Below are 17,025 nucleotides of genomic sequence, written 5' to 3'. Positions count from 1 at the left end.
CAGGCTCCCCATAAAAAAAGAAAACCAAAGGGCTATAAGCAAAACTGGATGCCATTTAAAAATATGTCCCTCAGAAACTTCCTTCAGAGGCTGTGAAATTCTCTGCTCCATGTTATGTCCTAGACGGTCTGTTGGTATTTACATCAAGGATATCTCCTTCCTTAAACCTGAGTTATTCTATGGGCCATCATGGACCAAAATCATCTTTGGCACCCTCTGTCATTACTGATTTAAGCAAAATGGAACTGCGAGTTACAGTGGTAGCTGGTGTGAGTACAGGAAGAACACCAGGGAACACCATGGGGAGGGGAATAAGTAATTTCCTGAAATGTGTCTGGGGTCTCATGCCTGCCGAGCTGTCCCAGGGACAAGTCCGGCCACACAGCACTCACTTACTTGGGCTGATGATTCCGGTGCTCCTTCTCGCCAGCCTCCCCCTCCTTCTCCCCGTTCTCCTTCTCCACTGAATCGTACGTTGACAGTGCCCTGTTCCTGAACCTGTGCCGTCTGTGAGGCTCTTCTCCATTCTCACCCTTAGACCCAGGCTCTCCTTCCCGGTTCCCAGACCTTGACCCTCCCCGGTGTCGGGAACGTCGCTCGCTCCTGGCCCCGTTGATTGTCCCGTTGCCTTCCTTGCCTTGCCGTTCAGCAGAGTGCCGGTGAGTCCGATGCCTACGGTGCTCCTTCTCAGCACCTTCTTCCACTGACCCTCGGCGATGGTGCCTCTTTCCCCCTTCCTGACTCCTGTTGCGATCACTTTTCCCTTCCTTACTTCCCCCTTCCACCTCCTTGCTGCGGCTCCTGTGCTGCCGGTGCCGCTCCTCCTTATTGTTGGCACCAGATTCCCCATTCTCATCCTTGGTCACATCACCCTTTTCTTGCTCTCCCAGTTTGTCCTTATCCCGATGCCGGTGGTGCTTTCGTGGAGCTTCTGCCCCATCAGTAGAGCTGACTTTGGTCTGCTCCACCTCCTGCACGTCCACAGGGCTCAACTTGCTAATGTTGTTCCTCCCTTCGCCCCTCGGCTCTACCACCAGTGGCCGATCCAAATGAGTCTTCATGTCTGGCCTGATGTGAAGGGTGGTAGCGTAACGCACCCGCTCCTCTGGATCCAGCTCATTGTACAGTGCCTCACAGCTGGCTCGGAAATTGTGCATTCGGATCTGGCTGGTCCTCTGCTCCCAAACAGACTTGGATTTGGAGGAGTTCTGCTGCTTGCTAAGGAGGGGAGGAAGGTGAAAAGTTAGTATCCAACTTTACACCATTTCCCTAAAAAAGCAAAAAAAAACAAAAGAAAAAAAACAAAAAAAAGGAGGAAATTTTCAGCTGAGACGGGGGATTAGAGGGTTGAGCCAAAGAAATTATAGGAATGAAGAGAGAATGGCTGGCGGAGAACATGAGCAGGGAAAGCCAGCAGGATCATCAGTGTTAGTCTGCGCCTACACGCGTTAGGCACTATGAAACAGGCCCCCTGGAAAGGAGTTATCTTGATTTCTAAAATGCGGCCATCCCCCTTGGAAGCCTCAGGTACGGTCTGAAGGGTTAAAGTCTCTGTGCACAAAAATCATATAGCACAGCCAGAGCTTTTAAACAGCCTACAAGGCTTCCCCACAATTAACAGCACTTTTTTCCCCGGAAACATCTGGATGAACAAATTAGCAGTGAGCAAGAGAAATTAGATTGGCAGGAGAAGTGAGGGGAAATGAAATCTGCCCCTGAGGACCCAAGCCTGAGCACCCTGCCACCAGCCCCTTCCCCTTACAGCCAGCCAGAGGGGTCACTTTCCAGGCTGCACTGCCTCATCTGCTAATGGCACAGGAGAGCCGTTGCTCTAAACCCGCAGCATTCTTCCGAGGTGAGGATGGACCATGCAGCCCAAGCATCACCGGAGTCTGGAAAAGTACAAGTAAGAAAGGAAAACTGTTCTGTGTACCGTGAAAAGACCCTAGGGACTGGGAGAGTCACATGTAGATGCAGATGTGATGAAAGCACCTTTATCCCCTGGAGAGACCTGCTCTTCTCTGTCTCTGTCATCTATTGTGGTGAGGATACCTCCATTGGCATTGCCTTAATGCTTTGATTTTTCAGCACAGCACTTGGTTTCTGACCACCACATGCAAATGGGTCACCTACCTAGCCAATGCAGGAAGGGAAAGCTTTTTAAATTTCCTCCTAAAGACTGCAAGTCAAATTCTGCTTTTGCATAAAATCAAAGTAAACCCACTGGCTTCCAGGGTGGAATTCTGGATTTAGCCTGGTGGAGGATCAGCACCTGTTTTCTTCCTTGATGAAACTTCTTCTAACAAGGAGAGGAAAATCATTTTCCTTCCACCAGCCTGCTCAGATGTCTCCACTTGCCACACATTAGTCCGACCTCTGCAGGCAGAGGGACCGCGTGGGGCTCACTGACCTCCAGCACTTAACACACAGCTCACAAGGGAAGCAGTCGCATTTTCCTTACATACTTTCTGGGCTCCCCCGACAATAGAAGAAAGAGGCTTTTGCGTGTGTATCTGCTGATTTGGACTGTCAGGGTCTGTCGCCGTGCTCACACCCTGGGGGAGACAGAATTCAGATGGGCTCATGTAGCACAGTGGGAGCTGTCGGAAAGGCTTTGCATCTCTGAGCTCTGCTGGGGGATCAGTTCCTTACAGAGGATGCTGCTGCCTGGTTCTGCTAAAGAGGCAAAAACCTACTTAAACACTCACTGCAGATGAGATGAGGGCACCCAGCCAGATGTGAGGGAATCTGATTTAATCCAGAAATCAGAGTGAGCAATGCTAATCACCAAAACTAAAAATCTACATCCCTGTCCTGGTTTCAGCTGGGATAGAGCTAACTGTCTTCCTAGTAGCTGGTACAGTGCTATGTTTTGGGTTCAGCATGCGAAGAATGTTGATAACACTGATGTTTTCAGTTGTTGCTCAGCATTGTTTAGACTATAGTCAAGGATTTTTCAGCTTCTCATGGCCAGCCAGGGCACAAGAAGTTGGCACAGGACACAACCAAGGCACCTGACCCAAACTGGCCAACGGTGTATCCCATACCATGTGACGTCCCATCTAGTTTAGGAACTGGGAAGTGGGGGGGCAGGGAATCGCTGCTCGGGGACTGGCGGGGTGTCGCTCGGCGGGTGGTGAGCTATTGCCCTGTGCATCATTTGTACATTCCAATCCTTTTATTACTACTGTTGTCATTTTATTAGTGTTATCATTATCATTATAGTCTCTTCTTTTCTGCTCTATTAAACCGTTCTTATCTCAACCCAGAACTTTTACCTTTTTTCCCGATTTCCTCCCCCATCCCACTGGAAGGGGGAAGTGAGTGAGCGGCTGCGTGGTACTTAGTTGCTGGCTGGAGTTAAACCACGACAATCCCCCATTCCCAAGAGGCACATTCTGGACTAATTTTCAGCACCTGAGTGCCCCATTTACACCACAGCAGAAGAATAGGTGACAAAAACCACAGTTCTAAATGTAAATGATACCAGAAGGTACTGGGGACACAGCTTAGAGCCCCACTCACCAAAAATCCCACATGAAAGGGAGAGCAGACTCCTCCTTAGGGGAGAGCACTCACCAAGCTGCCCTAGTGATCCCTGGCACAAGGATGAACAGCCTCATCATAGCAGGCAATAACTTGCCATATATTTTTAGATCAACATTACGAAAGACTGAAATGCTATCACTCATCAGCAGATTTACTTGGTTTTAGAAGGAATTAATGAGTAACATGCAAAGCCTCTGACTGCCCACACCTGCCACCCCATACAAGGATTTCCCATAACAAGCCATGTGCTCCCCATTTGCAGCCTTCCACAGTCAGCAGAGATGGGCACAGAGAGATGGAGCTGCCTGGGGCAGGCATCCTGGGATGTCCTGTGCGTTGTCTGGGATGGATGGGGTGCTTTGCTCTGCAGTGTTCCCGATTTAGCTCTGCTAAACTGAACTGGGCTACAGAAATGAAGCTCCTCTTTAGCACACAGGCTCAGGGAAACAGACAGCTTAGGGATGTGTATGTGCATGTCCGAGCTCCCCAAGTGCCGCCTTGGTGCAGACCACCAAACTCATTTGTTCTTAGGGGACACTTGTCACTTCATAATGAAAGTCCTCGGGGCAGTGACCAGCTTCTGCTTTGTGCTTTGAACACCCAGAGTGAGCTGTCAACACTGAAGTCATAACTAGTAATAATGAGTTAAGAGTTGGGAAACTGCCCTTATGCTGACTGAAGCCTTCAATTTATCTACAAACCAAGAGCACAGAGAAGAGCTCAACCACCTACGCCCCATGCACCATCCTGTGCTCCATTTCCATGGGACAGGCACCGCACAGGGGTGGGATGCAAAGCCCAAGCCTCCCTACAGAGACTCTCCAAAGTAAAACACACAATAAATCATCAGGCAACTTTCACAGACACAGCCTCTCCGTTAGTGCCTGTGCTGAGCCCATCAAAGTCAAGATACACAGAAAATTTCCTAAATCAGACTGGATGTGGTGAGGAGGAAGGTTGAGGATGCAGGGCTGGTACTCATTGCACAGTGCAGGGGAGACACTCAGAACCTGCTAGCTCTGACACAAGATGTATCATTTCAGGAGGTGTTTCTGTAGTTGTGTTTCAGTTAACGCCATGAACATAAATCAGCCTTTAAATTTAGCACCCTGAGGTGCTAAAGCTTCCACTGTACTCACTCATGGCTAACTGAAAGGTGCTGCCAGGTACAAACATCATGAAGAATCTGGAGAAACCAAGTAATGCACATATTAACCAGGACAATTTTGCTAAAATCCCTTCCTTAAAACAGACACTGACATTACAGACTCAAATTTCTCAGCATCTAGAAATGAGATGTATCCTTAACATTGACACAAGTAGCAAAGGTGACTGCCAAAAGACTACAATACTCAGCCATCCACTGGCTTTGGTTACTAACAAGTCAAAGAGCAGGAGTTTCAGAAGTGATGACTACATCCTTTCTTCTTTCTACATGAAAAGACACACACACAGACACAAAAAGTAAAATCAGAAAACATATGAAGCACACTAAAAACCCAGTCAGGAAAATGTGAAACCTGCCTGCAAGCTCATTATCATATTCAAACCAGTCAAGAACATCAGGGACAAGTGACAGTGTGCATAAGGTCTGCTGCAGGAAATGGAAGTAAAGCAACCAAGCAGGTTGGTCCCTCTGGGGACAGTGTTTAGGGTTTTCAGAGCCAAAGTGGCAGCAACTGGAGGGAATGCATCATCTGCTTCTCCAGATAAATTTATCCGACTCTTGTTTTCTACAAGTTCCCACAGCAACTGAACATGGACATACGTGACAGCTTCTCCTCTCCTGTTGCTCTGCTGCAATTCTTCACAGAGGAGAGCTTTTGGACTTATATATGGCACAACAGGAATGTCACCTTAAAACAAAACACAGTCTCATTATAACTGCCTGCCTATGAGGATACAGTGCCTCTGCACAAAAACACAAAGAATTGCAAAAGAGATGGGGAAACATAGGCAGGGCAAAAATCATTTCCTCTGCTTCCTCCAGCATTTGGTCCAGTTAATTATTGAGGGCTGCATGAATTGGGGCAGACACAAACCGTCTACAGTACAAGCATGACATGCCATAGCGTAGCATGACTTGTCCTAACTGATAAAAATGAGCCTTTGTGATAACAAATATTTTTTCCACAAGAGAAAACTATCTATTTATGAAGCCAACGCCTTATCTGAAATCCTGTTCACTGTTTGCTTCTTAAAATCTTTCTGAATACATTAAGAAAATTGCAATATTCACTTCTGATTTACAGACATAGTACAAAGATTACTGTCAACTCACTTTCTTTACAATTACTTCCCATCCCTATTTTCTGTCTACAGAATATTTCAAACTCTTTGAAGGGTACTGGCAATATACTCAGTTTTCAGGTCCTTTAAGCTTGAAATGTTGCAGTAGATATTATTATTGCTAATACGCTTCTCTGAGTAGCTCCAGTGGTTTTTAAGAAACCAGCAGCCAAAGAACTGCCTGTGGCTAGAAAGAAAACCATACAATTCACGTAGAATCAAATAAAATTCATATTAATGAAACAGTGACTAATATTGGTATAAATAAAAACCGTAACCAGTCACCGTGTAAAATGTTCAAGAAAGGAAAGCATATTTTTAGTCATATTCTAATCTTAGGATATTCCTTAATGATTAAAGATTTTGTTATCATAACCTCTTAAAACACTGCTTCAGTTAACAGCACTTTGCTTCCCAGAACTACTGGTTTAATCAGCTACATAAATGCAATCCTTAAAATTTTGCTTTAGTAAATAATGAATGAAAGCTATGAACATAATAATTTTATGCTAAAAATACCTACAGATGAGATTGTGGCTATGAAAGAATATGTTCTGATTACAGATGAAAGGGAATTTCTTGTTAAAATACAGTTTCAACAAAAAATGCAATGCAAAAAACCTTTCCACTAAAATCATATTTTCTGTTCCTAAACTTGGAGAAGCTCTCTCCAGGTTTCAATTTTCCACTTGGAAAATACAAGGAAGCATTTTAGTTTGGGCTAGGCATGCACAAAGCAGAATGTTTTATCTCTGGCTTCATAAAACAATTTTCTTTCAGATGAACTCACCACTAGTGTTTAAATTTGCTTTGCCAGTGACCCCAGGAGTTGCCGCTTGGATGCTTTAGCACCTTTTCTTCTTTATGAGCTACAACTCCCGCCTGAGCTCTCTTGCGAGATGCACTGTGCTCTCCCACCAAGCTGGTGCAACGGTGTGCATCACAGAAACGCCATTACCAAGGACTATTGCAGAAAATGCTGCCCAGTCTCTTCCAATATTAGTCCTGAATTTGATTTTGGTTTTATATATTAGAATTTTTGATATTGCAGTTTGCCAGGAACCCCCCCCCCCCCCCAACATTTTCTTTTATAATATTTCTCCTAATGTCTATTAGCTAGAAACTCTAAATTTTGAATGCAGTCTAAGCCTAATATAATACTGGCCATACATTGCACCCCTATGTTCAGAAACTTGCTACTGAAATTTGAAATGCCTTTCAAACTATCATAGATGCCAGCTTCTTGGATCAAGAAAGTTCACTAAATGTAACGTTTTGATTTTCTTCAATATTCTCATCCTCAGATTGAATTTCCACTCCCTTTACCTGCCCTTTTAGACAATTCAGAGAACTGCAGATGCAGGACGTGCTGACCACTGGTAATCAGTCTCAGCAGGAGGAAGAAGCTGAGGTGCCAGAAAGGGACAGAGCTGAGCACCACTGCAGGTCTTTTGGGAGCCGCTGAGCGCATGGGCATGCACAGCTCGGCGGCTGCAAGCCCTTCAGCTGGTGCCTTTGGCCAGTGTAGAGGCAGAAAGTTTCCAAGGTACGTATCAAAACAAAATTCAGGAAAGATCTAGCACTTTGCTACCAGTCCCATGAGGTGTCCATGGCCATGATTTCCTACAAGGAGCAGAAATCATTAGATGCTGCTGCTTAGAGTTTGAAGACAGCTGCTCCACTTGGCTTTGTGCAGCTCTGCAGTGATGCAAAGTTCATCCAAGCCAAAGCTTCCTGGTGTTAACATAGCAAAAGTTTTACTGCTTTCAGCTTAATTTTTTTCATAACAGAATGATTTCGCTCAACCATAACTCACCATCTTGCATGCTGCTCCCTATTGCTCTAATAAGAAGAATTTTTCTAATTGTTTTTGGTAAAACTACATCACATACTAATCCCAGAAGTATAAATATGAGGCTTAGCTTTATGCACATTCTGATCTTAAGAAAATGCCAGAAATTATTCTGTCTCAAGTTATATTGCTATCATTAGGCATGAGATCCCTTTTCAGACCTCGACTTGTTTGGTATTTCAGTTATGAATTCTGATCAAATAATTGCATCCTCAGTAACAAATAACAGGGTGAGAGAGTCAAAAGTAAAACAAAACAAAAATTGCAAGTTAAAAGCCACATCACTATGGTCTGATTTAATAAAAAACACACTGAGGTTAAATATGTGGAACCATTAGGTTCTCCTAAAATCCAGTCAAATTGCGTTTACTTTAATTTTTTTTTTTCCTCTGAAGTGCTCAAGCCATACTCTCACGAAGACATTCTGGCAAATACACTACCATGGAACAGACCAGAATCTTATGGCCAAAGTCTCACCATGAGCTCCAGACTTTTGATAAAAACCAAGACAAAACACATCAGGGAATGAAGTCACAGCCTCCTTTTTTTGCACTATGAGGATGGAAATAAAGCAGATGGCCCAGACAGTGAATATACAAAAAGTAAGTGAGAGAGATCAAGAACAATTTGGGGTTTTGGATGGCAAATGACAAATTCATCCCAGTAGAAGATATTTAAGCTTCTTCATTTCCCTCTGTACGCTATCAGCTTGTCTACAGCTGGATGGATGCAGCAGAGACATGCTGTGATGGCTGGGGTGGGAAAGAAAGAGCTGCTCAAAGAAAACCAAGTTTTGTTCTAGAAAAAAATAATATCTGTGGCAGGTGCGGGTGTTCAGCACTTCTGGAAAGAAAATCCCCAACTTGTGAAGCACTGGCTTTTGCTTTATTTACCATTCTAGAAAATGCCTTAAGAACATGCCATTTTTCATGTCCAAACAATGACTGACACCTCTGAATCCTATGAGAAATAAATGATAAACAATACCAATACAAAGAAAACCTCAAGTTACTAAATGCACTATTTTGGATTTCATTAGCCACTGCAATGTAAAGATTCATATGAAAGTTCAGCATGCCATCACTCTTGAATACATACCATTGGAAAAATACAACATAATTATTCACTTAGCTGTATGTCACTGCATATGTACGTATAAAGTAGTTGCCCATTTCAGTATGTATTTTAGATAAATGCTGATCTACTTAAAGAAATAGAGCATATCTGTATTTAATTACCTCTCCTCAGTGAATTAAAAATGTATTTTGTACTGCTTGCATTGCTTGTATCATAAATTTGTTATAACACAAAAGGCTGGAATTAGCACAAGAAAATGACTCACCTTGATTTTTTTTTTTTTTTTTTTTTTAAGAAACTAGGTCCAGTATTTTGTCTTTAGTTTCTCACCAATTTATATTATTTTTTAAAAATAATCAAAGAAAGAACATGGGAAAAACCCAACCCTCTGTATCTTGAAAGATTTTTGAATAAGTTTTGTTCTTTCAGAACAGATGACGATGGTTTTGCAGATCCTGGTTCTTACTGATATTAAAGGCACATGGTATTTTATGCTGTTTGAGTAACCTAAGGGAGAAAAAGGAACAGGGATTTCTTTGCACCTTTTAAAAGCTCTTTTCGATTAGTAGATTACTGTTCAACTTCCATCTGTGCACAAAAATTAGACCACTTATCTATTCAGTATAATTACAGGAACAGCACTCACAGTGGGTAGAAACAAAGTGATATAAAGGCATCCTGCACATATACTAATATTCACCCAGGGAATGGGAGTCCACAGCACCTGCGTGGCCCTAAAAAGAGTTGTTCCAGTTTATCTATTTGAATGCAAAATAAAAATCGCATTTCTAACCATGACATTTATATCTAGTAAATAAGACCTTCAGATGTCTTTACACTTCAGGGGGGCTCTACTGATGTTCTGTAATGGTTGGTACATTTATACATTGCACACTGTTATGTGGTCTTGTCATTTATTTAATCATAACAAGGGGTTTTGCTGGGGAAATGCTCTTCAGATACCCACAGAGAAGAAAATGCGCACTCAGCTCATCTGTCAAAACCGGCCCTGGTTTGCATAGGAAATTACAAATTACTGCTCAGACAGTGCATAGAAATGTTAAAGAGGATGAGAATCCTCAGTCACAGTTCTTTGCAGTAAAAATCTATTCTGTTCACAGAACAGATGTGAGTCATATCAGAAAAAGAAGCCTCTATTATACTGTCTGTATTGCTGGTAGGAAGTTAGCAACAGACCTCAATGGCAAACACCTCCAAACGTGGGCAAATCCTCCTTCCAAGTGGATTCTAGTACCTACAGTTCGATTTCATCCTTTTAAAAGGCAGCTCTGTCTTCATAAGTTTGGAGAAGGGGCCAAATTCTTCATTCTTTCGAGTCTTTATTCCTAATTGTGCAAACCTTGCCTCAGACTGGTTTGGTACAACTTCTACTGGAGCGAATTCAAGTGTTGGGGAGAAGGCATCTCAGCAGCACCTCTCCTCCATCACCACCTTTAACCATCCCCTGCCTCCTGCCAGGTGTAAGGCAGGGTGAGAGACCCAAAGGGCAGCAGACCTCTCTCTGCACCTTTCTGCCTGTCAAGACTCCCAGCAGCCAGGGAAGAAATGAGCCAGAATCTGCCTTGGTCTATTTTATTCCCCTAATTTTGACTGTCCCAACCCTGTGAGATCTCAGACCTTAGCACGGACACGTCACACTACTTTTGCTAGTTGCAAAAGTTCAATCTTGGTCACAGAAGCTAAACTCACACATCATATCAACATATTTTTAATACACACATGTCTAAGATCCACCAGTGGACAAGGACCCCCAAAACACCCAGGGGCGAAAGGAAGATGTCAGGAAGCTGGTGGACATCCTCCTTTGCTTCACCGTGCCTTTGATACCTGCTATGGTGCATATAAGGATAAACCCACGCCTGTTTGAATTGCACTTACTTGTCTCTCCAAAAGCATTAAAGAATAAAGATAACATCAAACGGTAAAAGTATAACCCAAAGCAAAGACACTATGATGGGCTGATGAGAAGCTGATGACGAGTTTTATTGTATTAGTCGGCAGGGAACAATGGAATTTTCTACAAACCTGCATAGGTGTCAAAGCGCACCCGTGATTCACAGCAAAGCCAGCAAGATTTGTTTGTTAGGAAGTGCGTGGAGTGAATGGAAGGTCTACCACTGTGTTCGCTCAACCACGGGTACATAGGAGCTTGCCGAGTGCCTCATTTTTACACTATCTGTAGCTTTAAGCTCCAACTTGAGAAGATTAGAGAGCACAGGCATAACAGTGCTCTCATGAGTGTAAGTTTCCCAAGGATATTTAGGCAGAGTTTTCCAATTTGGTCTCACTTGGGACCCATTTCCAGAAGTTTCTTTTAAAGTCCCCCTTCAGCTTTCATTTAAAGAGCACACTCACAGTGGGCCCCTGTTCTCCTATTGAACGTAAGTGCAAACACTGGTGGAAGATCAAAGCCATCAGCCCAGTGCATAATGAACACAGAGAACAAAAATACAAGTAAGAACAAGACAAACCATCAAATGAGGGCAGACAGGAGGAAAGGGAAAATAGTTAAGGAAGAAACAAAGGAAAATAACTAAGGGTATGGAGAAAAATGAAGGAAGGAAGGGGGGAAAAAAATCACAGTTAATGTATGAAACACTACAGAGTTGCTCACGATCAAATCACAAGCATTATATGGCAATGTCGCACACCTTCCAGTCCTTCCACCGTACATTGGTCTGGAGGCTTTCCACAATGATGGGAATGATTTTTGGAAAAAACAAGGGGGGAGTGAAGGCATCAGGAGAAGGGGAAAGAGGGAGGTTTATAAATATAGCGAGATATATCATAAATCCATTTACTGAATATTGTAACAGAGAGCAACTCACGGTGAGTTTACGCTGGAGACTGACGAGCTGCGAGATACAGTACCTCGAGTTTGCTTTACAAAACTGCACATGCAAAAACAAAACAAACAAAGAAAACAAAAAGTGAGAAAAGAAAAAAAAAAAAGAATATAAGAGAAACCATAAAAGACATCGGGAGGAGACTCATACAGGCTGTGTCCTATCGAATGCAGACTGCAGCGTGCATCTTGGTAGGAGACCAGGCAAGCTTCAGAAAGTGTGGAAGCCACAGACAGACCACCTTCTAGTTAATAGGGAAACAACCAAAGAATCAAAAACAGAACCAAAATGGAAAAAAATTAAAAGGTGAACCAAAAGCCACATGATGATATTAGGACTTTATGCCTCCATATGCTATACTCACACAATGAAAGTCCTCCGCAGAAGTCATCTTTAGGACCTCAGGGTAGAGGTCTTTGTAGAAGCAGGTGGTGATTGCTTTTACAGCTGTGTTGCAAATAATTATTTTGAAGTGGGAGCAGGATACTAATTCCCACTCTGGCCTCATGGCACGAGGAAGAAGCCCTAGCACGGAGAAGAGCATGGGCTGGAAGGAGAACCCTGGGCCACATCCAGAGAACCAAAATCCACCAGAGCCCCAGCAGCTGATGCCAGGCTGCTTCTCCTTGGTCCCTGCCTTGGATTTGCTCTTCAGAGGCACCTACCTCTCTTGTCTGACAGGCGCGGGGATGTGCCTGAGCTCAGACTGTCCGAAAACAGCTCACCGTGTCTAAAAACCATAGGTCTGCTGCAGCTTAGGCAGGGCATTACACATTATTGAAAGGAGCTTGCTTCAGTTCACAATTAATTTTGTAGATTCTCCTCCATCCAGTGTTTCTATAAACACCGTTAATGTGGGGGTTCTAAATATGGAAACCGCTGAGTTACACAGAAAAAGAGTATATTCTTCCTTGGCAGGGAATCTACAGAAAAACAGGATTCTAAATATCTTGATAGATCTTGGCTTGAGGCGCTGATTTTTTCATAGTTATGAACAATAATTTTTATAAATCTACATCATCCAAAGAACTCTCCTCAAGAGTAAAAATAAATCCCTTCACCTCCTGAATTTGCCTTTTCAGTTGCAGCATTTTTTCTCCTGCTTCCATGAGAGTTTTAATCTGTTAACAATCAATACTAGCAAACCAGAAGGTCCAGTTAAAATCTAATGTTCTTTGGATATCATATAAGTAGAGTTTTAAATATACATTTATTAAAATTAATGGATTATTCTGAACAGAAATGTTGGACCAGGTAAACTGTATAACACAACAATCCAGAGGTCAAGAAACCTGGAATGAATATAAAAGAAATTATGAAAGGCATCATAAAAGTTTTGCTTGGAGCAATAATCTGCTGAACAGTCAGGTAAAGTATTTTGCCTAAACTTCAGTATTTCTACATTTGTACTGTGCCAAATGAAATGGGAACAGGAGTCAAAGTAGGGTTGGCACGACCTGCTTACTTGCCAAGAAAATTATTGTTTCCAGGTTACTCAAGCTGGGGACCCCTCTTTGGCTGGGTGCTGAATCCCCAGGATGTCAGCTAAAACCTGCAGAGAACAAGCCCTGCATGAATGCCTGAAGCGTAGGTAAGAAATTTCTTGCGCAAAACAGGTAGAGAACTCATGATGGAGGAGAATGTACTGGGCTGCTCTGAAAGTCAGCACCAACACTGTGCAATACCTGTGGAAATTTTGCTTCTAATTGCTGAAAGCAGATCTCAACATCCCTCAGTGTAAGCTTGAACAAACCTTTGGATTTATCCCTGCCTCGTTTGGTGCAGTGCAGGATGGAGGCCATGCTCTGAACCTGCCAAGTATCCTTGTAACCTGGCCAGCCAACATTATGCAAGTCCTGCAGCATTCCAGGTTGACTCCTCTGCTCCCATTGCTGGAGTCTGCTTTTTTGAAACCATAAATTTGACTAAATTTGTGCTGGAACTGCAGGATGTAAAGCCATGAAGCAAAGACAGCCTCCTATTCCAAATCAAAGTAACAGAAGTACTTGAGCCTTGCTCAATGCTACTTACCATCCGTGAGGGACAGAGTACAAGTGAGAGGCTTTAGGTGCAGCTGAGTCACTGTTACACCAACAACAAGGGCAAAAAGGTAAGCTAACAGGAGGAATCACAGTACCTCACACATCAACACACTTCAGGGGAGAAAAGAAAGGGAGGAAATCACAAGCCAGCAAGAGAAAAAGAACACCTCTCCTAGTCTACACATCACCCAGCACAGGACATTTTATGAGCTGGGTGTTCAGGCACACTTCTTGCTGGGTCCTGTTGGGTACCAACAGCCCAACAGGAATTTGGAAACAGACCACAGTATTCCCAAGACAAAAGGAAAATAGGGAGCCTATGAGATGGAAAATGTCCTGGAGAAACAGAGCAACATCCCACCCTTCATCCCCAGACCTGTACAAAAGGGACAGACAACTCTGAGAAGTCACTGTGAAATGATGTGCCACTGGTATTTGCTCTTGGCACTTTTCTAATGAATAGTCAACTTGCTCACATTAACAGGCAGTATCCACCTGTGGGCATGCAATTAAAATGTAAACTGCTTTGAACAACCATGTGAGGGACCAGCAGAAATCAGTCAGAGCCTGGAGGGAGGAAGACGTCTTTAGAGGTTGGCAGGCTGTCCTGGGAAGCATGTGTAACTTTGAAAAACAGTAGTGGGCAATTCTATAGCTCGTGTTTTGGTCTGGTACCCACACTGCCTGAGTGTCTCTGCCACTGTCAGCAAAGTTTCATCCACTGCATCTGGGAAGTTCTCCTCCCATCCAGAACTCATACCCTATATCTGTGCTTAAAGAATTTCCTTGGATCTGGCTACAACTGTAACCCATTACCACATGGAATTAAAAAAAACCTGTAAGTAACAAAATGCAAAAAGTTTCACTCAGCATGACTTCAGCATAACTACCTAGCAGGTTCCTAAAAATTTAGCATTGCTTGCTGTTGTGATTGCTATTTTAAGACTTTTCCCAAGAAAAGGTGAAGAGAGGCCATTGGAAAATACATGGGCTCTGGGTGCCAGGTGAGCCACAGCATGTCCTCTCCGGCTGGTCTGCTGGCCCACGCCGGGCTGGGTGTGTTTAATCACAGCCCCTTTTGTACGTGCCATTGGTGCACCTCTGGCTGGAATAGAAAAGGTGGAGGAGGAACACAAATGCAGGGAGTTCAGGCTTCAGGTTAGGCAAATACAGAAAATAAAACCACGTTTGCATTGGGGTCTTCATGTGACCCACAGGAATGAGCCTGATGGTTCTCCCTTCCACTGGCATCTTTACAGTAGCATTGCAAAGTGCTTCGCACATTCACTGCCTGTGTAATTGCTCCCTTTTCCTCCTCCTCCATTCTGGCCACCAAGGAAACTGCACCAATGGTTTGCTCTAAAGACCCATCAGTCTGTACAGTCGCTCAGTTCAAGAGGCTGAGTGGTTTAAATGTTGTACTAAACAGAGGATCTTAAAGACAATGCTGGGCAAACTGAACAAACCCAGAAACTCACCTCCAGAAACAACAAAGCAAGGAAAATGCTAAACAGAAAACAAAACAACAAAAAAAAAAATCACAAAAATAAGAATGAAACAATGGGCTCAAATTAAAACACAATAACACATATTAAACAGATATTCTGTTTTAAACCAAACATTGCAACAATGACAAAAACAACGTGCCATCCTAGTTTTTAATCCTGAAAAAACACAAAACAAAAAGGCCCATTCACGATAGAGTTCACCAGGTGAAAAAACAAACTGCAGTCAGACAAATCTGTTCACGTTAAGTCCCTTTGGTGGAGCAGAAGATAAACCACAGAAATCCTGGGAGATCGATGAAGCAGGAGCTACAAACCAAGTGTGGGTAGAATATTAGAATAAAGCACTCTGAGTAAGTTGCAAGACAGACGGTATCTCGGCGCCACTGTAATATAATGAGTATATTATTAAAACAGATCCCCATGACACCGTAGTGCTTCACCATCTATCAACCACAATTTGTGGCTCACACAGCAGCCTACTGCTTGTGTAAAGGTGAAGGTACTTCTTTGGACCCTCCAAGCAGGCTGACATGCTAAATAAGCAACCAGTTTCTTATGCCTAGGAAATGACATTTTGCAACTGGTGCAATAAATTGAACATTTCTTGGAGCTCAGTTATGAAGAGAGGCTTGAATGGCAGAGCAGAGCAGAAGAACCGGTGCAGATAAACTACAGGCAAAGGAGCAGACAAACCATGAGTGCACACTGTGTTTGCACAGGAAAAATGCCAGAGGTGGTAGAGCAGGTACAACACTACAGAGTAGGGAATGGCCTGGAAGGAGGCTTAGGGGAAGATAAACGCTCTCAGTCCTTGATGTAGGACTGACAAGGGAAAGAAGTAAAAGAGCAAGCACAGCAACTCGTTGGTGAAACAACAGAACAACCGATATGACTTTTCATCAGACTTATCCCCGGGATGGATTTATCACCTCCGTGGGAGGTGGACAAGCACACTGGGAACATAAACATCATGGCTAAGGAAATTGAAGCCATAGAGCCCTCTACTAACACCTGACCTGTGTTGATTGATGCAGGTAGAGAAAATGTTGATGTTTTCAGAACATTGATCCATGCTATAGATACCTGTTGTTATAGAAATTCATTTTCATATGTTTTGAAAATAAAATCGAATTATAAAACTAAAAAATTATTCTTTAGGAGAAAATAAAATTATAAACTGATAGGGTAGACCCACCTCTGCAGCAGGCCTTTGGTAGTTCAGTCCCAGTTTTTCCCAGCCCCTGCTCACCACCCACTTAGGGGTACCCAAGCTCTACAGGTGTTTGTTTTTTGCAGTGATATTTCCATACACCAAAAATCCCATTTCCAAGCATGCCCAGCACTTTTTCATTCTCATCATGTTCAGCTCTGAATTGCATCAGAGGCTTGATCTGACAAGTCTTGCCACCAACATGTCATCTGCTCCATCTTCAGGACCTCTGAGTACCTTAAGAGCATAAGAAATGAAGCAATGGGGTACACTTTGCTGTCAACCATGGGTCCCTATCAGGAGCCCCACCGGATTGGATAGAGATATCTAAGGGATAGGTGCTGCAAACCTGAAAGCTGTAGCTGCTAAGCCCCTTTGGAGTTCACGATGGATGTATTTATGTATTAAACAAACTGCTTTGACATGCATTCATTAAATATCTTTTGGATCATGAGCCAGCAATCCATCCATACAACTATTTCTGTCTCACAAAACACCTAATTTCTCCCTTGCCTTCTCCTCTATGTCATTATCCATTTGGTCATCAACCTATTGACTTTAATGCATATTTTTTTTTCCCAAACTAAAGCCCTGTGAGTTTTGTGAGTGGCTTTGTAAGCATCTCACTGGC

At 43.2% G+C, this 17,025-nt stretch overlaps 1 protein-coding gene across 5 annotated transcripts in view; it reads right to left on the bottom strand.

The window, feature by feature from the left end:
• CACNA1B (calcium voltage-gated channel subunit alpha1 B) overlaps nt 1-17,025 on the bottom strand; it is a 308,635-nt gene that overhangs the window by 83,783 nt on the left and 207,827 nt on the right. For all 5 annotated transcript variants that reach the window (XM_049832551.1, XM_049832549.1, XM_049832547.1 and 2 more), the window contains one exon: nt 397-1,218. In XM_049832551.1, the coding sequence (XP_049688508.1) occupies nt 397-1,218 (822 nt within the window). The remainder of the gene's footprint in view (nt 1-396; nt 1,219-17,025) is intronic.

The sequence above is a fragment of the Accipiter gentilis genome, chromosome 29 (assembly GCF_929443795.1).
Source record: "Accipiter gentilis chromosome 29, bAccGen1.1, whole genome shotgun sequence".
NCBI lineage: Eukaryota > Metazoa > Chordata > Aves > Accipitriformes > Accipitridae > Astur > Astur gentilis.
Note: the sequence above shows the minus strand (reverse complement) of the source record. Positions and strands in the feature narration are given on the sequence as shown.